General features: G+C 34.6%; 1 protein-coding gene across 1 annotated transcript; it reads right to left on the bottom strand.

Moving 5' to 3' along the window:
* Nucleotides 1-1,403: 1,403 nt before the first annotated feature.
* LOC100366891 (glycerophosphodiester phosphodiesterase 1-like) lies at nucleotides 1,404-17,518 on the bottom strand. Its single transcript, XM_006811762.3, has 6 exons — nucleotides 17,194-17,518; nucleotides 4,024-4,199; nucleotides 3,719-3,824; nucleotides 3,258-3,350; nucleotides 2,654-2,865; nucleotides 1,404-2,066 (listed from the first exon to the last, which is right to left on the bottom strand). The coding sequence occupies exons 1-6, from the start codon at nucleotides 17,500-17,502 to the stop codon at nucleotides 1,913-1,915; spliced, it is 1,050 nt and encodes a 349-aa protein (XP_006811825.1). The 5' UTR covers nucleotides 17,503-17,518; the 3' UTR covers nucleotides 1,404-1,912.
* Nucleotides 17,519-27,678: the final 10,160 nt, after the last annotated feature.

Genomic DNA, 27,678 nt, shown 5'->3' with positions numbered 1-27,678 from the left:
TATCCATTCACTTAGGGGAACAAGACTAATATTGATTGTTGTATGGTTGCCATTCACTTAGGGGAACCAGACTAATATTGATTGTTGTATGGTATCCATTCACTTAGGGGAACCAGACTAATATTGATTGTTGTATGGTATCCATTCACTTAGGGGAACCAGACTAATATTGATTGTTGTATGGTATCCATTCACTTAGGGGAACCAGACTAATATTGATTGTTGTATGGTATCCATTCACTTAGGGGAACCAGACTAATATAGATTGTTGTATGGTATCCATTCACTTAGGGGAACCAGACTAACATTGATTGTTGTATGGTATCCATTCACTTAGGGGAACCAGACTAATATTGATTGTTGTATGGTATCCATTCACTTAGGGGAACCAGACTAATATAGATTGTTGTATGGTATCCATTCACTTAGGGGAACCAGACTAATATTGATTGTTGTATGGTATCCATTCACTTAGGGGAACCAGACTAATATTGATTGTTGTATGGTATCCATTCACTTAGGGGAACCAGACTAATATTGATTGTTGTATGGTATCCATTCACTTAGGGGAACCAGACTAATATTGATTGTTGTATGGTATCCATTCACTTAGGGGAACCAGACTAATATTGATTGTTGTATGGTATCCATTCACTTAGGGGAACCAGACTAATATTGATTGTTGTATGGTATCCATTCACTTAGGGGAACCAGACTAATATTGATTGTTGTATGGTATCCATTCACTTAGGGGAACCAGACTAATATTGATTGTTGTATGGTATCCATTCACTTAGGGGAACCAGACTAACATTGATTGTTGTATGGTATCCATTCACTTAGGGGAACCAGACTAATATTGATTGTTGTATGGTATCCATTCACTTAGGGGAACCAGACTAATATTGATTGTTGTATGGTATCCATTCACTTAGGGGAACCAGACTAACATTGATTGTTGTATGGTATCCATTCACTTAAAGGGACCAGACTAATATAGATATGGTTTTAGAAAAGGTGATAAACTCATTTTCGGTTAAAATTTTTGTTTGGAGTTAGCAGTTTAAGAATTATCGAAACTATCAACAAAGTGACGACTTACAGCGGCACCCCTGACCCATTCCCATTCATTTGAGTTTTTGAATGTAATATTTTCGTAAAAATTGACACACACAAATTTGCTTTTCTTGAAAATTACTGCAGCTCACAGTAAATTGGACAAATCCAGGAAATTGGAATAATATAATAACAAAAATAAAATACCTGAGATAAGCATCAATAATGGTCTACAGTTTGCAGCACTGATCTAAGCTCACATTTGGTCTCTGCGTCAATGCTAGTGCAGGACCAAAGCGCCCTCTATTGATGCAATGTAGAAAGTTCCACAACTCATAAATACGTGATTGGATACAAGAGAGGAGAATCAATTTAATGGAATGATCAAATAATTACATGATTGATTACAATTCTTCCCTGAAGATCAAAATCTACAAATTATTTCATTTAAATGCATCTAAGTGATGACAAATTTTGACATAAATTTTGTTTGAAGTTCACAGCTAACAAATGAGGAAATTGTTTGCATTAGCAATATCTTAAACACTCCTACAATTTAAGAATTGGTAAATGAGAAGATGCCATTTGTTGAAGACCTTGTTTGTGATGGAAGTAGCATAAATAACTCCCAGTAAATGTTTTATAAAAATGTGTGTACACCTAAATAGGATATGTAAAATTTTTTTCAATTCTGTTTTAAATTTGTTTTAACTAATCCAGTTAAATTTGTTTTTTAACTAACATCCTCAAGAATGTACCTGAAATAATTTCTTAGTATTGGGTACAATTACGTATTAAATTACCCAAAAATATCTTTAAATATGATATACTAGAGAAGTTATAACAAAGTCATCTGTTATTTATATTTACTTGTACCACAATCAGTAGCTAAACAGTCGGTTATGTAATCAGTGCGCAAGTGATTTTCATAGTACTGCTTTTCAATCTCATCGTTCACTGTCCATGCAATAAGGGCAATATTTCTGGCTTCCCAATAAGCTTTGACTTGTCTGAAAAATATAAACATAATTACATTGTATAATAATTAACTTATGAAGCTCATTTCAGTTAGAGGGATTTATTCACATTCACTGTCATTTGGTTAGGTAACAAAATATTGAATTTTGTATGCACAAATTTGTGATCAGTATAGAATTAAAGTATAATTTAATTTACAAAATTAAATACAAATTAATTCACAAACTGTAATAGAGTTTAATTTACAAAGCACAATAAAATTTAATTTACAAATTTCAATACAATTTAATTTTCAAAATTAAATACGATTTAATTCACAAACTGTAATAGAGTTTAATTTACAAAGCATATTAAAATTTAATTTACAAACTTCAATACGATTTTATTTTCAAAATTTAATACAATTTTATTTACAAAATTCAATATTTATTTTACCAAACATATTGTGTTATATTTCAGGAATTTATTCATTACTCATAATTTGTCAATCTATTTAATTTTTATTTAATTTTATCATTTCATTTTAAAAATTTAAACAAGATATTAAATCTATTCACATGAAAAACAAAACAAATCAGACATGAAGAAGAAAAAAATCACAGCAATCAGAAATACTTACAGAGAAACTTCTGCTCTCATCAGCAAAAATGCAGAGTTTCCACAGAAATACCAAAGCCATGAATGATGTGCCCAGTAAGTTATTACGTCGGCAAAGGGTGCAACCATCGATTGCCACAACGGTAAGTCTCGTGGCTGCCCTGTTATGTCATATGTTAAATCACCAGTACGATGCGTAAGAGCGGTTACTATATTGGGATCGATGAGTCTCGTCTGTAGATCAAAGCAAATAGTGAAATATATGTACATGTAATTTTTGGTACCGTATTTACTAGAAGGCATGTAAATGCAAAGCTTAAAGCGGGAGGGTCATCACCTGTGCAAGCATGGGAATTGAGCTAAAATGTAAAGACTCATGGGTAGATGCTTGTTTGTAAACAGTTACATGCTATGGTCATCTGACGCATGCGCAAGTGACGACTCCCCTGCTTTAACTTTCTAACATTTACTCACATTTTCGTTGCCCGCTTCTGTAGCTTACTGTAGACAGCTCAAAAATTACTGTTATTCGTTACAATATATAACAACAAATTATGTACAGTACTGACATTTCAAGTGCAAACATGAACTTACAAGAGCAAATAGGATACAAAATATCAGCTTACCCTGTAAATAACAGTTGGATAAAATGAACAGACTGCTGCTGTCTTGTAAAGTTCCTCGTGTTTTTTGTACAATTTGGTTAAAGCTTCTGCAGCCTGGAAGTAAATGTTGGGGGAAAATAGTTTGTAACAGTTCATAAGTTTATACCAGTATATAACAAGTCATGACATGATAAGATTATACACGAGTTCATTGTGAGAATATGAAGTTTGAATGGCTTGATTTTTTTTCTCCAAAAATTGTCAGACTTTTCAATGCTGAGCAAAGACCTTTTAACACATTTAGAACTTCACAAACTTGTGTTGTCATGAACAGCTTAAAAAAGTTAAATAATCACGAAAAACACAAACCAAACAACATTATTATGGTAGTATAATATGCCTACATTGTACTCAGAAAATACCATCATGCAACCAGAGAAATCAACTATAACCATTTATGGCACTTGTAATTTAACCATAACCTGTTTTGCGTTGCCTTTTACATCAAAGAATATCTTCAGTCCTAGTTTTAAGCATTCCACCGTGGCTTCTTCAAGAGTTGGGATTTGTTCATTGCCAAGCGTGGCACTGGAAATAAACAACACAGAGGTCATTCACTTTGTATTAGACACAGTCATAGGGAATTTTATTAAAAATTCATCTCCAATAGATGTGCATATAAATCATAATGTGCTAGAAGTATATTTATTAGGAGAGCGACAAATACAATGGTCAGCATGCTGATTTGATTCAGTCATCAACTTTGGTGCGAGAAAATTTGATTTACCTCAATCTGTGACCATATGATGCATCTAGCTTTCTAACTTCTTCAAATGTAAATGAGTTTATGTTTCCGCTTCCGTTGGTAGTGCGATCCACTGTAGAATCATGCAGTAAAATTGGAACGCCATCTTTAGTAAATTCAAGATCAAGTTCCACTCCATCAGCACCGTTCTTTTTCGCCTGAAATAGTACCGGTAACACATATATGAAGCTTTTTGCATGTAGTTAATACAACCACTTTATTGCAGATTGTCTATAATGTCCCTTGATGGAAAAACAATGCTAATATTGAAATCAAAAAAAGTTTAGAACAAGTAACCTGTAGAATGCTGTGTGGGTAATATTTTTATATTGTTTTTTGCTGCATTTGCAGCAAATAGTTACCAAACAATGAGTAATCTACATGATTGGATATACCTCTCAGGTGGCTTTACATGCATAGTTCAAGCCTGCCTAATCGGTGCTTATACCAGGATTTAGTTACAGCACCTAGGCGGTATGTGGTTACAGCTTCATGTTCCGAGTAATCGCAAGAAATTGACATTACAATAAAAAATCATGAAAGACTGGCACTCCCATGCATTTATTGCAAGTGAAATTCCTAGGATTGAAACATATATTTTGAAGTCAGCGATGTGGGCAACGAATAACTACAAGTTGGCATAAAGACGAGGTAGTTTATTTAATCAGTGCTGAACTAGAGGCTGACATTATAATTAAGTTCGTTGTCATATAATTTGTTTATTTAAATTTCTCCTGAAGGCAAATATAATGCACTGGTACCGGTAGTTTACATTGTTTATGGAGTGGTAGGGTCGGGTGTCATATAATTTGTTCATTTCCAACTCTTATGAAGTCACATAGAATTTCACTTAGTTTATTTTCGCTGAAACGTTTTCAAGCATTACATGTCCATGTGAATCCAATTTTCACTGTGCTGTGTCAAGTCTCAATAGAGTATGAGGGATTTGTTTAATACATTCGCGCCAAATGTATCTCAGCCTACATTTCTATGATTAAAAAGCACGGACATAGCTCATTCTACTCAGCTTGAGTGTGGGCATAAATTTTCTGTTTTTATATGTCTATTTTCATTACAGAGAAAATTGACCTGAAAGTTAGGGTAACTTTTCACCAGCAACGGCTTTTAACTGCTCTGTGATTATTTTGGCTTGGCTGATTTTGTCCATAAGGCAGGTCAGACCATCACTAATTGAAGAAGAAAAAACTTGGCCCACCGCTGCCGTGGCAACAGCCAAAAACAGATTTTTGAATACTTTCGCCCCAAATTTATTACCTCCTACCGGCCTTGAAATTGCATTGTTCAAATGATCATGCATTTATTTTGGCTACGCTGCGCTGCGCACTGGTAAAAGATCACCAACGCCAACAATCCCAACGCAACATTGAACTTTGAATGGAATGTAAATGCTGCCTCCAATCTAGAAAATACTATCGCAAACGGCTGGAAATAATACATTTAACAGCAGAATACGTTCTAGCAATAAAATACAGTGACTTCTAAAGACTGAATGTTTTTTTGCATCAAAGTACCAGGAGGTTTTTGCTGGCGACGTTGCGGCGTTACCTAGTTCCAAATAAAGATTACCAACGCCAAATGAGCAACATTTTAACCGGTAATCAAGATTCATTCAATCCACGGCTAACAAGCAACATCACAAGCAAAGTTGTAGCGTGCAGCTCAGCGACGACCACTGTCGACAAAAGTCATCCCGTCAGTGGAGTACCGCAGTTGAACGGCATGTTTGCCAATGCACAATTCTGTGAAGGAACTTTTAACTTCAACATAAATTTAAACTATGTATGATTGATTCGAAACGTTCCATCGAGATCGGACGGTGGCCTATCTGCACCCCTCATCATTGTATTCAAACGAATCACGTGGTGTGTCGTTCTCCTTCAAACCCGTGATTCAATCTATAGGGAAGTTTCAGTAAAAAAAAAAAAAACATCGCAAATTATGCAAATTCAACATTTTCAAACCAGTATACTAAAACAAAAGGGTTAGCGATTCAAAAGAACGATAGATATTACTTTTCATTACTAGTATACACATCTCTGTTGATACTATCCCTCACATATTCTACTCCCAATTATTCCTGCGTAAAATGGAATAGCCTCTTTCCATGTTGACATTTTGAGAAAAATCATGTGATAGGCTGTTAAAATTAGCTGTTACATATTCATTCGTCGGTCAGGAACAGTGTTTAATCAGCTTCTCATTCAAGCAACAATGCAGATTTCCCAGTGGAAGTGAAGCTAGTTCGACTCTGCCATTAAAACATAGGGGTGTTTTCAGCAAAAAAAACACTGAATTTTGGAACAAATCTTGCATTAGTTACAGCAGCAGAATACCACAGAAATATCAGACGAAACATGAAAACACTATATATTGTATTTCGACCTGAACCCTCTCTATTGTAATTCCAGGAATTACTTCCACCTTGGTATCACCCATCCCTGAAAACAAACTTTTAATACCACGCTGAAGCGTTTGGTAAAAAACTCTCATGTCCTGAAAGTATTGAAGACAATAAACAAATTAGATCGTTGCATTGTTTTAGAGTATTTACGTCACAGTCCCTCAACAACCAGTTAGAAATCACTATTGTCTAAAAGGTGTGAATCACTGTAATCCTGTAATGAATTATTAGGCTAATAAAGGTAATTAATAAGCACTGATATTAACCCAAAACTTGTCAGATCTGTGCATTGTCTTATGACATCTATGTACCAAGTTTCATTGTAATGTGATGATTAGTACTTGAGATATCAGTGGAAAAAACAAAAATTGACATATTATTATGCAAATTAGGTAATTAATAAGCATGGATTTTTACTCAAAACTAATCAGGTGTGCACATTGTCCCAAAGCATATATGTACCAACTTTCATCAAAATCCAATGAGTAGTTCTTTAGATATCAGTGGGCCAATCATGCAAATTAGGTAATTAATGGGATTTAAATCCAAACCTAATCAAATCGCCACATTAGCCCAGAGCATCTATGCATCAAGTTTCATCAAAGTCCAGAATATGGTTCTAGAGATATCAGTGAAACAGCGGGACACGCATAAACAGCCACACGAACTGCAAAGACTCCCATTGTGTATTTCGCACATGGGAGTAAAAAAATTGGATGACTTATAGCTAATTTGCATATTTAGGCAAACAATGCCACAATTGTGTGAATTGATTGATATCTTACTGAAAAATTATCATGTGATTATATTAAATGAAACATATTTTAACCTATACTTCAATTAGCCATTAAAATTATAAATAGTAGTTGAGATTTTGTTATTTTTCATGAAAGTTTACAATTTTTATTATTTTTTCCTACATCACTCAAAATACACTTTGAATTTAATCACACTATACTCAACACAAACTTCTCATAGTTAAAACAAGCAGCCTATCGGCTGAGATAGCTCCGCTGTTAGAAATGCACATTTCAATTAAAGAACTGAAGACATCATCAGAAAATGAACAATATGTATAGTATCAAAGCAATCGGACAAGAAGTCGAAAATATCACTTTCTACCAAAAATGACCAAAATATTCACCAAAATTAGAGAATTGAAGATATCATCACGAAATGAACAAATCTGAGAAAGGTCTACATGTAGTATCTATATATGTAATATCAAAGCAATTGAACTTTTGGTTTTTAACAAGAAGTCGAAAATATCACTTTTTACCAAATATGACAAAAATATTCACCAAAATTATAGAATCCAAGATATCATCACGAAATGAACAAATCTGAGAAAGGTCTACATGTAGTATCTAAATATGTAATATCAAAGCAATTGAACTATTGGTTTTTAACAAGAAGTCAAAAATATCACTTTTTACCAAAAATTACAAAAATATTCACGAAAATTAGAGAATTGAAGACATCATCATGAAATGAACAAATCTGAGAGAGGTCCACATGTAGTACCTATATATGTAATATCAAAGCAATCGGACTTGTGGTTTTTAACAAGAAGTCGAAAATATCACTTTTTACCAAAAATGACAAAAATATTCACCAAAATTAGAGAATTGAAGATATCATCACAAAATGAACAAATCTGAGAGAGGTCCACATGCAGTACCTATATATGTAATATCAAAGCAATTGCACTTGCGGTTTTTAACAAGAAGTCGAAAATATCACTTTTTACCAAAAATGACAAAAATATTCACCAAAATTAGAGAATTAAAGATATCATTACAAAATGAACAAATCTGAGAGAGGTCCACATGTAGTACCTATATATGTAATATAAAAGCAATTGCACTTGCGGTTTTTAACAAGAAGTCAAAAATATCACTTTTTACCAAAAATGACAAAAATATTCACCAAAATTAGAGAATTGAAGATATCAACATGAAATGAACAAACCTAAGAGAGGTCTACCCAAGGTACATATACACCAAGTATCAAAGCATTCAGGCTTGTAGTTTTCAAGAAGAAGCCGAAAAAGTAAAACATTGACACGGACGACGACGGACAATCACTCATATGATAAGCTCCGCTCGACAAAGTCGACAGCGGAGCTAAACATAGTTGAACTCTGGTGACCTTGCCCTTTGTTATATAATATTATTCCCTTTATCATAGTTTGTTTCAATATAAATACGCATTGTCATAATTAATTTTGAATACAAACAAGTTTTGGGGTTGAACCAACAGTGGGGAATCAGTCTAACGAATGTCCTTAAAAGATGTAAATATCTTACAAAAACATTGGTGCCTTATTTGTTTAATTATTTTAAGGAACATAATTTCCAGCTTTATTCAAAGTAATTCAGATATTTTAGAATAAAAACAAATGTCTCATTGCAAAATAAAAAGTGCTGCATTTAGATGTGAATAGATTCATAAAACATGCAAGATAACAGAACAAGCAGCCTCTCGGCTGAGATAGCTCCGCTGTTAGTAATGCACATTTCGATTAAAGAACAGCAGATATCATTAGAAAATGAACAATATGCATAGTATCAATGCAATGGGACTTGCTGTTTTCAACAAGAATTCAAAAATATCATTTTTGACCATAAATGATTGTGGTTTTTAACAAGAAGAAAACATCACTTTTTACCAAAAACGACAAAAATATTCATCAAAATTAGAGAATTGAAGATATCATGAAATGAACAAATTTGAGAGTGGTCCATATGTAGTATCTATATATGTAATATCAAAGCAATTGGACTTGCAGTTTCTAACAAGAAGTTGAAAATATCACTTTTTACCAAAAATGACAAAAATATTCACCAAAATTAGAAAATTAAAGATATCATCATGAAATGAACAAATCTGAGATAGGTCCGCATGTAGTACCTATATATGTAATATCAAAGCAATTGAACTTGTGGTTTTTAACAAGAAGTCGAAAGTATCAGTTTTTACCAAAAATGACAAAAATATTCACCAAATTTAGAGAATTAAAGATATCATTACAAAATGAACAAATCTGAGAGAGGTCCACATGTAGTACCTATATATGTAATATCAAAGCAATTGGACTTGTCGTTTTTAACAAGAAGTCGAAAATATCACTTTTTACCAAAAATGACAAAAATATTCACCAAAATTAGAAAATTAAAGATATCATTATGAAATGAACAAATTTGAGAGTGGTCCACATGTAGTACCTATATATGTAATATCAAAGCAATTGGACTTGCGGTTTCTAACAAGAAGTTGAAAATATCACTTTTTACCAAAAATGACAAAAATATTCACCAAAATTAGAGAATTGAAGATATTATTACAAAATGAACAAATCTGAGAGAGATCCACATGTAGTACCTATATATGTAATATCAAAGCAATTGGACTTGCGGTTTTTAACAAGAAGTCGAAAATATCACTTTTTACCAAAAATGACAAAAATATTCACCAAAATTAGAGAATTGAAGATATGATCATGAAATGAACAAATCTGAGAGAGGTCTACCCAAGGTACATATACACCAAGTATCAAAGCATTCAGACTTGTAGTTTTCAAGAAGAAGTCGAAAATTTAAAACATTGACACGGACGACGGACACCGGACGACGACGGACAATCACTCATATGATAAGCTCCGCTCGACAAAGTTGACAGCGGAGCTAAAAATTTAGCTGGCTTTAGTCCAAGTATTTTGTACAGGTGTCTGTCAAAAATTAATGATTCACTGAGACAAATATGAACTGCCTCATTGTGTGACTACTGTATTATATGAAAAGTAAAAAAAAAACACCCTTTATGAATAGCTATCATGTTGCAAGCTCTGCTTTGTATGCAAATCAACTTAAATAGTTGGTGTCCAGTGGAGGGAGAAGTCAACAGTACTGTTGCCTCCTGAGAATCTACATCTTCAAACACTGCAATCTTTGAAGTGCGTTTTTAAACTAGTATTATAAAAACTCTATCATTCTGTTCTAATAGCTGAAACATATTCCTGTGAGTTTTCATTTGTCGAATGAACTGTTTGTCAAATACAGAATACATCCAGTCAAACCTGTGTTAACGACCACCTGTGCAGAGCGGCCACCTGCTCATAGCGACCACCTTAGTACAGTCCCTTCGCAATTTACACGTTTAAGACACTGGATATAGCAACCACCTGTCCAACGCGACCAGCGACACCCTATTGTAGACCTATTCACACTTTAACCTTTGTATAACGACCACCAACATTTCCATCAAACGGTCTCAGCAAAAAGACAATAGCTACTTGCGAATTGCTAACAGGAAAGTGGTCATATGTTACGTTCAGATTACCGAGTACGCAATCTTTAAGCTAATACTAATAGACAGGGGTACCATCGCAACTTGGTTTGTGAAGTTGCGAAAAAGTAAAAAAAAAAGTTGAATATCAACTGAATGTAACATCTGGGGACTGGAAATATTTTAACAACAAATTAAAACAGTTCCATTCAAAGTTTGTAATGAAAAACTAGCTTGTTTCCGATCGGTACCATCGATCCCCAGTCGGCCAGCGGCACTTCTGTGGACTGTCTCACACATGAAGAGCAAATTCCTCCCGTCTCGAAAACAAGAAAAATGAACCAGTTTTATTAAATGAGAGATGTTTTATTTACCTTGTCGACATGAAATATCCAAACAAAATAATAAAACATTCGTTTATTTCGTTTTCATCGCGGGATTGCAAAATCCGACCTATTTTGCTCGCCATGTTGTTTTTTGTTGATCGTTATAAATTATGCTAATGAAGCTAGCGCATGAGCAAAACGTATTGTTACTGAGGGGTCATCTCAGGGTTATTCTCAACGAAAGATGTTTTCTATTTTGATCCTCTTTTTTTTATGAACGGTAATATCAATAATTCGCAATCGAGAAAATTCGTTTCATTTGGGCAGTTTTGACACGTCGATGCTTGCGACAAATAACTATAAAATTGCGTGTACGATCATCGTGTTTCATTTCCGGTTCGTTTGACTTTCTGTTTCAACACCGAGAGTTGGAGCAATGGTTATGAGTTCGGTAAATTTTGTTTATTGCCAATGCTTCTTCATTTTTAATGCTTGTTTGTTTTTTCAAACACGGCAACTTTGCCTGTGCATTTTGTCACAATCGACAATACTAACGATGGGACTGATTACCGCCTGTGATGGAATATGTGTAAGAGACTGGGGAATAAGACATGGATGGCGAGAGTGTGAAAGACCGAGTTGAAACGCCAATGCGGCCGATCGTTGACAATCGTTCTTATGCATTAAATACACCAATGAATCCATGGGCAGAATCAATTGGTTTCATTGAATTTACATGATATAATTTGTAGTAAAAAAGTAAAGCTGTGTAATTATCCAGATGAAATTGAGTGACTTTTATTAAAAAAGACCTATTCATTGTACAATGTGTAGGTTTGTTTTTATGTTTTGCTTATGATCTCCGTTAAAATTCCCACCCTAATTAATATTCATGGTTGAATGAATAAATTAGGCCACCTCCATATAAAGACCACTTGTCAATAAAGGACAGTTTGGCTCAGTCCACTGACTGTCTTTATAGACAGGTTTGACTGTATATTTTAGAATAATTTTCTTTTTAAAATGTGGATGAAATGTTTTGCTTTTAATGTATTTTTTATGTATTGTTTTTGATTTGATAACTTTGAACTAAACAGATTTTCTATTAGCTTCAGATCTTGATCAAAGTTAGGCACCCAGTTCATATGAGTGCTTATATTGATTTTCTGACATCTTGTTTTCTGTAAAGATTTTATTGGTAGGTTTGCAAATGTGTATCAGACTGTGCAATCTCTCCATGAGTTGGTTTTGAAACCCAGTATGGGATTCTGAGATACATTACCAAGGATATTATTACAAGATAAATCATTTGCTTCATTGAACACATACAACAATGCATATTTCCACTGAGATCAGTGACCTTTGATGTGTATCACCAGTGATCAGTCAAGTAGAAACAGTCAAAATATTTTATCAGATTTTCTCAATTTTTGCATGATATTTTCATACAGGACATCTGTTGTTCAAACTCAGGGAAGACTTCATACTGATGAATAAGGTGACCAAGTTTGATAAAGTTTGGAATAGAATTAGTAAAGTTATTATGCACACAATAACAATTATTAACGTCGATGGCGACGATGACGACAACGACAACGCCGGACAAAATTTTTCCCTTAATATACCTTTCCCTTCCATCTTTGATGGTACGGGCAAGGTAATAAAATCATTTTTATACAGAAAATTATTCTAAAAAGTGATTTAAAATTTGTTATTCAATTATGCATTATTATTGTACATGTCATAACTCCATACTATGTGCCTGAGTTTGGAAAAAAGAAAAAAAAGTACCGGTATAAATACATAGATAGATACATAAAAATAGAATAATACTCAGAAGCTACTTAAGGTTACAAATACTACCTCTCTCCATTCCATATTTTTTTAAATAAAAAAACATTAGAAATTGTGGAAAGTCCACTTCAACAATGACGTAATTGTACTAATCAACTTGCTCAAAAACATTATGTACTATATTAAAGAAAGGTATCTTAAGGTGGGACATTGATCAAGGTACGGTACTGTCACTGAAATTATGATTTTTGAATTTTTGGTTCAGAATCAATAGAAATGTATGTAATTATTTTAAAATAAGCCCAACACCAGCATGTTATTTATTACAATCAAAATATTTTATGCGAAATTCTACAAACAGCTTCAAAATGTGTTATTGAAATATAATCATAAATATTATTATTAGCACATACTGGGTGCAAAATCATTAATTTTAAACAATGTAACCACACAAGTGCTTCCCATTTCTAAGGTAGAAAAAATAAGTTGCAGATGTGATACTTAGTAATTGTTAGTCATTAATCATTATTAGTTTAAACAATGACGTACACATAATCATCTTAATCTAAAAATCCCTGGGTATAACTTGTAGAACTATGTATTTAAATGTGAAATATAATTCTGAAATTCCAATGTAGATGAATTTTATTTGTGATACTTCAAATTAGTTCTAAATTGTTAATACTCAGCTATAAACCTAAACAGTATCCTACAAAATTTTCTACTGATCTTTATTTTATTTCAGAATCAAAATATCACATGATATTTGAGTAGGTTGAAAACACTGGAATATCAAGTATTTATTATTATGATTATCTTAATATTTATGAATGGCATTTTACAACTTGTTAATATTTTTTTCATTTGAAAAATCATTATGAGAAACTTGAAAATAAGACAATCAAAGGAATGGAAAATGGTTGTATTGCAGCCAAACATAGCTCATTGACCGAGACAATAATATGAAATTGTGATATGTGTTAATATTATTAATAATCGTTTTTCAAGAACCAACTGCCCAATTTTAAATCTGCTTGCAGAATACATTTCTGCATGAAATTTACAAAAATGTGTCATATAATTCCTGATTCTCAAATTGATGATGTTTCAAATAAAATTACCTGGGTAACTCGTATCGGGCTAAGGAAATTTGCATACTATTCTGCCTAAGCAAACGTGCAAATTATCTTTGGCTTTATAGCATAATATTTCCATACATTTGGGGGGTATTTTTGAAGTTGAAAAACATGTCACGGTCATATTTTACTCAGAGAAACACACTGTCTCCTTTTCAGTTCTCTGCCATAATAATTTTTTCAACTGGCAATCCATGTTTCTCAGCTGTCTTGTATAGTTCTTCTAGCTGCTGCCCCCTTTGGTAACCACCAACACTCTCTCTGATTTTTTTTTAAAAACTGTTTGAAATACGCTGCTGACTTCTTCCGGGGTTGCATGTCAATTGTTTTTTTTTCACTTTTTATATTTTTGTCCTACCCTCACCTGTTGCATGGTAGGTTATGTATGCGCAAACAGAATTACATCGTGCCCATTAGTAATCAGGAATAAGGTAGCTCGCCCATAATTTTGAATGGGTGTGATATTGGACAAATAGGGTAGAATATCTTTCATGTGCATAGAAGTAAATTGACCAATGACTAAAAAAAAAAAGGCACAGACTCTTGGGTAATGAGTATTCCCAAAAAGCTTTTGTATAATCTTCTGGGTAATGCTTAATGAATATTTTTATTTCCATAAAATTCCCATGAAACAATACATGTACAATATGTTTATAAACAAAATACTTGTCCATATTTATGATTGTTTCAAGGTACATTTAACAAAAATATGTGATACATTTGAGAGGACTACTTAATGTGTTCTTTTATAAGCCACATGTTTCAAGCCTGAAAAACAGGGCAATACTAAAAATACATTTTAAATTATTTAGATAGGACATCTATACTTGAAAGTGAAAAACTAAATCTAGAGATACGACCTGGTCATACCCCCTTAACGCAGCTTGTCATGGTAGTCTGTTTACAGTCCGCGATGACTACAAGTTTGTCATCATGATCACATCTGATTTTTGTGCTCCTTTACACCAGCATTGAGAAAAACAAATGTGAACATGTTAACCTTGCGCATAAACATTCTTTTGATTTTCATGTAAATAATCAATGTAATTTAAACACATGCTGTATACGTCGCCAGTGGTCCTATATTGAACAGGACGAGGTGCGGCAACTGTATATTATTATGAGATTAAATTATACCAGCATTTCAATTGCTTTAATATCAAGAGTGTATTTTTAGTTATGCAAACTATGGTAAAATGCATCATCCTAGTATACTAAGTTTTTTCATGTTTAGAAGTGAAACATGAATAACACACAGTAGGGGTAAATCCTGCTATCCTATTTTTTGGCGTTACATCATAGAATGTAAATTGTAATCCTTGGGTATTTGGGGTTGAAAAGAGATGCATGAAAATTTGTTTTTCAGAATTACACAAACAATGCAGTGGTTCGCTTGTGAACCCTACATCTCTTTTTTTTTAATTATGTTCATTAATATATCAATATTGTCGATTTGCTACACTGCTCGGTGTATCTATTACTGCTGTAAGCTGGTTCCAGGACCCATTTTTATTTTACCAAAAATGCATGTAGAATGTTTTGGGTGTATCACATTCATACATAGTTTTTGATTCTTTAAAATTACTTCCACATTTTAGAAATATTGGTATAATATAATGGCAATAAACCACTGCTAAAGTTGGGTATATACCAACTGATCTTGCACAAATCATACTGAAGCATTGCCTAGCAGCACCAGTGCACGCATAATTCAGTGGCAGCCATATTTACACTATTCGGCAGAGATGCTGGTGTGAACATTTGCTATGTTCACACGACAGCATTTTATCGGAGCCCAAAGGCTCGAGCCGGCTCGAGCCAGCAAAAATAGCCGTGTGAACGCGTTCGGCTCGAGCCAAGTTCGGCTCCACTAAACCCTCGGGGTTGAACTCCGATAGGGTTGAGTCCCGGCATGGCTCCGAACGTGTAAACGCATCAGGCCCAACTATCGGAGCCAAAATCACGCTCTCAATCGTCTTCTTCGAGTAACCTCTCATTTCAATTATGGCGGAGACAACATCTTTCATAATTTCACGCAATTTCCCGCTTGAATAAGAGGTACGCGACCTAGTGTATAGTAACGAATCATTGCGATAGATTGATAGCTCAATGGGAAACAAAAAATGGCGTATGAAATTATGCGACAAAAACTTGAAAGAACGACTGAATGGAAACTATTTAAAGACACTAAAGATAAAAATCGTAGAAGCGATTGCGGTACGGTGACGTGTTCCTGGTAGGTTTAGATTTAATAGATATCACCACAGTTGAATAGTTACAAAATGGTAATTTTGCATGACAATAACTTGAGCGAATAGGCTGTATTAAACGTATTTTAGCTGCCGTGTTTCCTGTTTATTCGAGATACTAGTACCAAATTTAAAATACCAGTCATTGTTTTTTCTACCTCCATGGTCAGGCTCCTTTTTCTCCTAGCTCAACAGCATCATGCCATGTAAAGAAAAAAACACAAGCACGACACTAAAATCATTTTCAGTCACTAATTATTCAAGGGCACTGTTCCGCTCGGCTTTGATCGAACTGAATCTAACTCTGGCAGATCTTGGCTCTCGTTCGGCTCCCGACCGTATGAACGCATTGTAGATAATCTCCTGTTAATCCGTGGGAGGAGCAGTAGTTCGGCTCCGATAGAATGCTGCTGTGTGAACATAGCAATTATGAGATTCCTATCTTTTCAATCACCAGGCGCAACTTACATCAACATAATTTTTTTCTAATGAAAATAATACCAAGGAACTATAAATCTTTAAAAACATGTGAAATTGAAATGCAAATGCAAATAAACAAACACATTTAGTGAAGTTATGAGCTTTCTCAAATGCCAAACTATAGTATAGTGAAGAAATACGCAACTAATGTGCCAGTCAATGTTAATCCCAACCCTCTTCCATCACAGGCGTCATGGGGCAAGTATGGCACTAATACTGGGAATAATTTGAGATAATTCGATTTTAAAAAAATATCGAAAAAAAGTATTAGGAACACACGTCCGGCAAGGTTGCGGCAGTGCCTTGTTTCATGCTTCACGCGGGGATGTTTCAGGAACAAGGAGAGTAGGCAGACCAAGAAAACAAAAAATAGCAGGCAGGTAGGGGACATTTTCCTTGTCCCCACATATCCCGAGGTGAGGATGGTCGGGGTTTACATTGACTGGTGCATAACTAACCTCCCTGATGGCAGCAATGGTGTTCTCAGGGGCGTCGTGACCACCCCCTCTATGTGCGATCACCAACACTCTGTTCGGCTCCAGTACGGGATCTGTGGCAGACCGCGGCAACTGTGGTATCCGAAGACTGACAACTACGACTACAACTAATACAACTGCTGCGACAGCTGTGAAGAAGTACCTGAGAGAGTGTGACCATGGCATAAATAACTGTGATGTGATATAACTAACAAGAAATAATGTGAACAAGTCGAATAACATCCATGAGTGAGTGCTGCACACCGAACTCTGAACAACATCGTGCGCCATGTTAGTTGTTACGAGATTAAAGTTCACAGCAGATTCAGATCAACGGATTCAGATTCTAACAACAGATTGTGGAATGTGATGAATGAATGATTCACTAAATAAATGAATGTTTTATTTCACTAAATACATAAATGACGGAATCATTGTAAGTGAAAACAAATATAAAGGGAGAGAAGTGTCGTATATTGTAATTTTGCTAGGGTCACGGAAATGATCCAGTTTGACGAATCGTGTGTGTGACGAGGTTAAGAAAACATTCCAATGTCACGTACAAAATAACCAGCGTATGGACAAGCAAATGCAGTTTGTTGCTGTTAGTTATTGATTGAACTATGTAGTCTCTCGCACTATCGTCAATATAGAAAAACGTAATTGATTATAATATGCCAATTAAACAAGGTCGGGTTCACATGTACCTTGAAAAATCTACGAACTTTTGAGAAGGTATTCATCTCGAAACTTATCAGCGTTATGGTCAAAGTGACGAAGACTGTTGCAAGTGTATGAACAGCTTCGGTCTTTATATAGAACTTGATTGGACGATTATCAAAACACCGGACGCGGTATGCCTTTGATGTGTGGTCGTCTGAGACGGCGTAGTTGGACTATTCAATTGCTTTTATGGGTACATGAAACATTGCTGTAACACTTCAATGAAATGTAATAAGAGTATAAAAACTGAGAATGGATATTAAAAAGCCATAGTAATTATAAATTCTGTTCATTGGTAGTTTGTTGATATTTGATGCTGTCATGATCATGTATTATAGTATAGTATGGTATAGTATAGTATAGTATATTTTATTTGACTCAAATTAATGAATTGGAAATACATTAACCATGGTCAATAATCATACACAAAAAAACAACAACAACACAATAACAAGAAATACAGATATAAAAAATACAATAAAATGTTAAAACAGATAACACTAACAACTATTAGGTATTACATTGTAAAATTGTGTTAATAAACTTTCCTAGACTATTGGCAATGAAACTGTCTTTTATTCCCATAATATGCACAAACATATCTTCTTTTGGTAATTTTATAATATTATCATTGTATAATGATAGAGTATTCCAAAAGTAGCTACGTGCCTTTACAATTTCATCCAGTTTGCAGTCAAAAAAAGCATGCATTTCATCACCAACAGACTGATCAGAACACAGTGTGCAAAATCTTTGTTCTGAGGGTATTTTTTGGTATCTTAATTTTTCAATTGGTAATTTATGTCCTGAAATTCTAAATTTGGTTACACTTACTCTGTGATTTAAATTATTAATTTTATTCAGATACGGTTCAAATTCATAATCTGATTTGTATTTATTGTAAATACGTAGTTTATTATGTTCCTTTTTGGATAGAGTTGGCAACCAAATTTGTTCATAGTAAATTCTTTTGAGATTGTTTCTAAAAATGTTAGCATTATGATCTGTTTCATTTAATCGAGTTATTTCAAGTAGTTTGCTAACAAAGTTTGCCCATGAATTACTATTGATTGTACACTCTGACTGATAAGCACAGTGCACTATATTACTGCATTCGTTATTTTTTACTCTTAACCAAAACTTGTACATTTGGGTACAAATTTCAGTAATTAGGGGATAACTACCAAGCTCTGCTCTAACAGCAATATTACTTGCTTTTTTGTGAACACCAAGTAGTTGTTTGCAGAATTTGATGTGGATTGATTCAATTTTTGAGCTATCACTAAATAATTTCTGAATAAATAATTCAGGGGTGATATTAGGTTTAAAATTAAAAGCTGCCCAAATTTCCGAGTCGTATAGTAGAATAGGCATAACAGAACTACGAAATAGTTTAATTGCATTAATTGGTGAGGCAATAATGTTGTTTAATAGCAGAGTTTGTTTTAGGACCCCTAGTGCTCGCTGTGCTTTCTTTACAAGGTTATTAACAGCGACTGTAAAATTGCCACTATTCTGAAAGGTGATCCCTAAGTATGTATATGAAGATACTACTTCTATTTGTTCATCACCTAGAAAAAAGATATCATTAATTTTTCTCCCCTTTTTGTTGAAAATAATAACTTTGGTTTTTTTGATGTTGACAGTCAGTTACCACTTTTTGCAGTAGTCATTAAAGAGATTAAGACTGTCTTGTAGCCAAGAACCTGAATTTGACAGTATGACAATGTCATCCGCAAAGAGTAGACAGTTAAATGACATGTCATGCAGCCTGACAGGTTCAGTTTGTACTAGACTTTCAGATAGGTCATTGATATAGATATTAAACAACAGAGGATTTAAATTGCACCCTTGTTTAACACCACTAGAAGACATGAAGGGTTTACAATAACCTTGGTTAGTCTTGATGGCGTATTTAGTATTACTATACATTGATTTTATCAAGTGGATTATTTTTCCTGTCACTCCTGCATTAGCCAATTTAAAAAGAAGTTCTTCTCTCCAAACACTATCGAAGGCTTTGCGTAAATCCACAAAGCAAGCATATAGATAATGTTTGCCCACTTTATTTGTATATTTGTTAATTAACGATTTCAGAATATAGACATTGTCTGTAGTTTGATGATTTTTTCTAAAACCAAATTGAGTATCTTGAAAGAAATTGTTTTTGTCAAGAAAATGCTGTATTCTGATATGAATAATTGTATTAAAGATTTTTGAGGTGGCGCTAGAAAGCGCAATTCCTCTGTAGTTATTTACATCCCAAATATGGCCTGATTTATAAATTGGTACTAAATAACTAGTACTCCAGTGTACAGGAAAACATCCACTTGATAAAATATGGTTGAAAAGTTTGCTTATACAAGCTAATAATAGTGGACTATAGCATTTGAACATCTCATTGAGAATTGAATCTGGGCCTGATGATTTATTCACTTTTGTTTTCTTGATAGCCTTGATTATTTCAGCTATACTAATTTCTTTGTCTAGATCCGGATTACTAGTAGCATTATGATCCATGTTATCAACAAAATTAGTTACCTCTGAATCCAACACTGAATTGGAATCTGTTGTACTAATGTTATATAATTTTGAAAAATAATTAGTCCATTCTGTTGATGCAATGGATGGAGGATGTTTACTAGTATCCAAATCATTGTACTCTTTAATTTGTTTGATGATATCCCAGAATTCTGATGGATTTTTTGTTTCCACATTCATTAAGTCATGCAGTAATTTTTCTTTAAACTTATTTTTCTTCAATTTTACTAATTTTTTGTATCGCTTATTGACACTCATCCTTTGCAATCTCAAGTTTTGATCAAAAGGAAACTTGTCAACAAGTCTGGAAATATCTTTTAGGCATTTTCGGACATGCGCTAAATCATTATCAAACCATTTTTGTTTATTTTTTCTTTTGTTTTTTCTACTAAATTTTCTTGATTTAATTGCAGTGAATTTTAAAGCTTTGTCAGCTGTGAAATGCATAATATCATTAAAGTCTGATATCGCTTTGTCACTCTCTTCTAAATTAAAATGGTTATCAAGAAAAGTATTCATTTTGTCTACTGAATCCTTGGAGTTTAGCTGAGTTACAAAGTTTTCCTTTGAGGAGTTATTCCAATTATATTTTTTGTATGGAGTCAATGAGATGTCAATGCTGTGTTCATTAACATAGTTGGTATTTATAGCTAAAGATAGTGAACAGTGATCAGATATATGACTTAATTCATTGATTTTTAAGTAGTTGATCTTTGGCAAAAATGATTTTTGAACCACACAGTAATCAACTTGGCTGACACCATTATATTGGAAGCAAGTTATTTTTCCCATTAGATCATCTACAATACGACCATTAGCAATTATCATATCAGTAGTCAGGCATAAATCATACAAATACTGCCCATATTTGTTATTCATTGTATCCATAGATTGTCTGTTATTGTCCATAAGTTCTGTATAAGGAATATCAATGTCAGATATATTAATATCAAGTGTATCATTTAAATTAACTGTTCTATAGTTTAAGTCTCCCAGTATACAGACATTTCCATGGTTTGAATAATGCAGTGATTCCTCCGCTATAATGTTAAAAATGTCTTCACCAGTAAGGTCACTAGAATTATAGTAGGATGATCCTATTGGTGGAATGTATGTACTGTTTATGTACAAGTCATTTTCCAAACCAAAGAAATGCTTATCAAGTTTTAACCATAGTGACTCTTTATACTTACTGATGAATTTGTTTATCCCTTTTCTAAATTTTGATTTATAAAATATAATCATACCCCAGAGGCTTTTCGTGCATTTTTATGTTTCTTTCTATCTACTCTAAAATATAAGTAACCATTGGGAACACTAACACTATCAGTATAATCTAGCCAAGTTTCTAATAAACAAACTATGTCATGCTTACTAACAAAAGTTTTTTAATAGACTATCATTAATACAGGTTTTCAGACCATGAATGTTCCACAAGGCTATTTTTAGCTGTTCTTTGTGTCTGTTAAGTACCATAACCCCATGAAGGATTAGAGTAAGGTGAGGAAGGAATGGCTCTGTTAAATAGATGTACTTGTATTAGTAATATTTGCGTGGCGAGTGCCAGGTACTCGGTTTACCGTTTAATGGGATGTCCCATTGTGTCATAGATTCGTAATATATATTTGTATTCGTTTTTATATTGCTATTATCATTCTTATTACATGTCATTTCGCTATAGTTAATTCGTTTACCATTCGCATGAAGGATACTTCTGAGTAATTCTCGACCAATTAGAATCATTTAATTTCAGCCAATCATTTTACTCTGTATCGTATATTTTTCTCCCGTGTACTTACATTTGTATTTCCCGCTGACATGTTTTCTCTCACGTTCGATACGCACCTATATAAAGGACTAGTTTCGGAGTTTCGGGGCTCCTTATTCATGGGTTACATGTTTTCATGCCAGTTTCTCAAGCAATAAACCATACCGTGTTTTTGCATCCATATTTGACTGTTTATTCTGCCATCAAGTACAACCGAAGCGTACTATTGTGATCTTTCCTTGGAATATGTTATTTACTTTTAGTTTGACCACTATACCGTCGCCACGTACCAGTATCCTTCGAATATCATGTTTTGCAACAACGATATTTTGAATGCATAACAAGATACAGTTCATTTGAAGGTTTTATAATAAGGCTAGCTGACGTCGGTCGCTGCACTGCTGGAACGTAACCAAACTAGTGCGACGGAAATGTCGCACAATGCCTTGAACTCTTGCCCACGCTCGCCCACGCGATGGTAGAGTTGACTTTTCGGAACTCAGAACCCCGAATCTGGAGTGCGCCCTCAAACGAAGAAATTAAGGTTTATGGATTAGCTCTTGTTTTTTATGGGAAAAGAAAACATTCTGAACTATCAACTTAAATATATTTTTTTAGACCAAACTACGACACTTAATTAACTAATCTGCATATGAATTAGCTACAACATCATTTACATCCTGTAGTTCAATGTTAGATTTCAATGATATTTGATTGAGATGTACGAGTTTATTCACAGACCTGATAATATTTTGGATCAATTATTTTTAAAATAATTTGCTTATGAATTCCACGGATTTTTATCATGTTCATGGCTGTTTTTCTATATACCTGAAGCTATTTCAATAAAATATTATTGACATACTTTTGCTTCGACCAATCTGCTTCAATAGAATAGTGTTAGAATAGTGACAGAAGTAAAAAAAAAATGAGAATTTATTGACAGTCTTGGCTAATCTGCAGCGCCCTCTATCATCGTTATGGTGCCCTCGTACCGACTTTTTTACATTTCTAAGACTTTTTGCAGTCTTGGCTAATCTGCAGCGCCCTCTATCATTGTTATGGTGCCCTCGTACCGACTTTTTTACATTTCTAAGATTTGTTGCTGTCTTGGCTAATCTGCAGCGCCCTCTATCATCGTTATGGTGCCCTCGTACCGACTTTTTTTACATTTCTAAGATTATTTGCAGTCTTGGCTAATCTGCAGCGCCCTCTGTCATCGTTATGGTGCCCTCATACCGATTTTTTTACATTTCTAAGATTTGTTGCTGTCTTGGCTAATTTGCATCGCCCTCTATCATCGTTATGGTGCCCTCGAGGAATCTATTTTTTTTTGTAAAGAAATCCAACATTATAGCATCCTTATACTTAATTTTGAGAAACTTCTACATGTTACCAGTCTACATATTACATGTTACCAGTCTACATGTTACCAAGTCTACATGTTACCAGTCTACATGTTACCAAGTCTAGATGTTGCCAGTCTACATGTTACCAAGTCCACATGTTACCAAGTCTACATGTTACCAGTCTACATATTACATGTTACCATTCTACATGTTACCAGTCTACATGTTACTAAGTCTACATGTTACAAAGTCTAGATGTTACCAGTCTACATGTTACCAAGTCTACATGTTACCAAGTCTACATGTTATCAGTCTACATATTACCATTGTACATTGTTACCATTGTACATGTTACCATTGTACATGTTACCAAGTCTAGATGTTACCAGTCTACATGTTACCAAGTCTACATGTTACCAAGTCTACATGTTACCAAGTCTACATGTAACCAAGTCTACATGTTACCAAGTCTACATGTAACCAAGTCTACATGTTATCAGTCTACATATTACATGTTACCATTGTACATGTTACCATTGTACATGTTACCAAGTCTACATGTTACCAAGTCTACATATTACCAAGTCTACATGTTACCAAGTCTACATGTAACCAGTCTACATGTTACCAAGTCTACATGTTACCAAGTCTACATGTTACCAAGTCTACATGTAACCAGTCTACATGTTGCCAAGTCCACATTTAACCGGCCTACATGTTACCAGTCTACATGTTACCAGTCTACATATTACATGTTACCATTGTACATGTTACCATTGTACATGTTACCAAGTCTAGATGTTACCAGTCTACATGTTACCAAGTCTACATGTTACCAAGTCTACATGTTACCAAGTCTACATGTAACCAAGTCTACATGTTACCAAGTCTACATGTAACCAAGTCTACATGTTATCAGTCTACATATTACATGTTACCATTGTACATGTTACCATTGTACATGTTACCAAGTCTACATGTTACCAAGTCTACATATTACCAAGTCTACATGTTACCAAGTCTACATGTAACCAGTCTACATGTTACCAAGCCTACATGTTACCAAGTCTACATGTAACCAGTATACATGTTGCCAAGTCTACATGTTACCAGTCTACATGTTGCCAAGTCCACATTTAACCAAGTCCACATTTAACCAAGTCTACATGTTACCGGTCTACAAGTTGCCAAGTATACATGTTACCAAGTCTACATGTTACCAAGTCTACATGTAACCAGTCCACATGTTGCCAAGTCTACATGTTACTAGTCTACATTTTGCTAAGTCTACATGTAACCAGTCTGTTACAAATCTTTTATGTGATGGTACTTGCATGTATATGGTTCTTATCTTAATAATGCAAATGATTTGTCATAATAAAATGAAATCTCAGTTAAGCCCTCAGATTTTTGTATGTGTATTTTTGAAGTAAAATTCATGTTGATATTTGCCATCCTTTGAAATTCTCTGAGATTTTGTTTATACTTGATAGGATTTGACAAATTAAAAAAAATACTGTGTCTCAGCTGCGTTTTCTGATTGGCTTATACTAACATTGTATGGACATGTGTGTCAGTTCAAAATGAATACCAATTGTGAGAATGTCATTAGCAATATTGACCACAGTATATGGGATAACATATACATTAGTGGTGCCCCCAAATCTTTACAAAGTTTATGCATGCATGCATGCATAATTAATTGGATATGGCAGATGATGTTTGTAAAATATTGCACTACCCTACCCTGTTATCAGAATACTGCTTTTTAGGGGGGTAACTTGTGATTTTGTAATCTGGTTTTTATTTTATTACAAATTGTGGTTAAGCTGTAATATATTAACTGTATTTAAGACAGACTAGTGTGCTTTTTTGGATGTTTCTCCAGATACCTTTAATTTTTTGCTGTGATCAAAAAACTTAATTAAATATCAAAACAACAAGAGCAACAACATATAATAAAAATATTTCTGCGTCTGAGGGCGCACTCCAGGTTCTGAGTTCTGAAAAGTCAACTCTACCCCCACGCGATCTCTGGCAAACTGTTTCCATCCAAGAATAATCTCCCTCATAATAGCAATAATTGTATAGTTTTAACGATGGGTTCAAAATAAAAAAAACTGCACTCTAAACTGTTCTCACGAAGGTAATTTTGGTACTGTAATCAATTATATTTTAGAGGTGTTCATTAAAATTAGATGTATCAACGAAGTTTATTATTTTTATAAAACGTTAAAAATAGAATTAATTTATTAATCATCGAAATCTATGTCAAAGTGTCAACTTGCGTGAATACAACAACCTTATTATTATACATCTTTTCCTTCCAAGGATACATCATGGGAATCATGCCAAAACCCAAAAAGTTGAGAACAAAATCAGCGAACTTCTTTGTGTGGAGTCCGATCAAACCCTGGTGGCAGTCATGTTTGTGTAACCCATGTTTGTGCTGTGCTTTGGCCCTCTGATTGTGCCAGCTTGTTATCCTGCAGCTTGTGTGCATTGACGCATGTGTGTAATTGGTTAGGGCTGTATGGCGCCCTCACTGTCTACTGTGTGTGTTACCTTTGTTGGCTGTGTGAAAACCTCTTTCGCGGGAACCTTTGTTGTGAATGTGATGTAGCGTGACTGTTGTCGCACCTATGGTACTGTGTGCTATGCTCTTTTAGATATGTAATTATTCAGAAGTTCTTATTCAAGGTAGTTCTTATTACGTTTTTTATGAGCATTTCTTGTGTTGTAATTTACTGTGCATTACGGGACGAGGTAGTCGTTTTTGGGGTGTACAGGGCTGAGAGTGAAAGGGCTCTCTCTCTCTCCTGGCGCCGAGCAGTTAGCAGTGCTGAGGACGTTGGCAGTAGGCTGCACTGTTTTTTGAGAAAAAGAAGAAAAGCAAGGAGGCGGACGTGAACCACTGTTGTTGCGGTGCTACGCTGGACAGCCAGATCAACCCGTGGCCGAGCCTTGATCGTGACTGGTAGGTGAACTATCGCTATTTGGAAAGGGGCCCCGAAGCAAGTTTTGATTGCAATCGAACGTTGAATAATTATCACGTGAACTTTTATTGAGTCAAAACTTTGTAATTTACATTATTGTAGTTTTTTGTGGGCAGTGAGAGCACTTTTTCCTGTTTTGTGTAGTTTTTGTGCGTGGCCGCCGAGATTGCGTCATTCCCCCGTTGCACGCCTCGTGAATTTTCCTAATTTTTCCCGTGCGTTGCTAGGGCCGTTTTGACCGCCGCTTGTGGTTATCATCTCAGGGAATTTTCCTCTGCTTGCGCATTTCGTGTTAGGCCCTCGTACTGTGTTGTTTCGGCTGTTTTTTTGGCGAGATTCGTTTTGGTCGCTCTTTTGAGAAACCACGGCGAGTCTTCTGTTTTGGCGGCGTATTTGGGGCAGCGACGCACTCTCTTGGTAGATTATATAGACTGCTGAGTCGATCGCACTTTGTGATGAGCACAGTGAGGCGATTTTGCTGATTTTTATTGTGACGTTGTGCATTTTTGATCATTGTATTTACCCCACCTTGTTTGTGTACGTGGTTGGGTGCATGCCTGTGCGTTTGTGCTGAGTTGGGAGCTAGTGTTTACTGTGTGGACGTTGTTAGCCATTTTTTTCATCCGCACACCCCGCTCCTTGTTTAGCGCGGAGCTACTGTGGGCGGTATTTATTGCTTTGTTCAGGCATTTTATTTGTATAGCAGTCAGGCGTTTCATTGTATTTGGCGTGTGTGTTAGGCACTGCCAGGTTAATTTAGTTAATTTATAGGCAAGTTCCTGGCAGGTTAATTTTGTTTTTTGTTTTGTTTTTCCAGTGACAAGGCGCCACTGGGTTAATTTGGTCAGCCTGTTGGATTGACTTGTTTTGTTTACTGACTTGGTTTAGTTGCCAGGTCCTGTCAGATTAATACTGTATACCTCTTTGATGCAGGCTTTACTCTATTGTGTTATGTGGTGAGGTTAATGTTGACGTTATTACATTAAATTGGCAGTATACCTGTCTCTGTTTATAACCGAAGCATATGTCTTTGTTGGTTTTTTTGGGTTGACTGACTCATTCCCTGACTGTATCTGCATGCCAACTCCTC

The sequence above is a fragment of the Saccoglossus kowalevskii genome, chromosome 8, assembly GCF_978046115.1.
Source record: "Saccoglossus kowalevskii chromosome 8, keSacKowa6.1, whole genome shotgun sequence".
NCBI lineage: Eukaryota > Metazoa > Hemichordata > Enteropneusta > Harrimaniidae > Saccoglossus > Saccoglossus kowalevskii.
The sequence above is the reverse complement of the archived record's forward strand: the minus strand, read 5'-3'. Positions and strand labels throughout refer to the sequence as shown.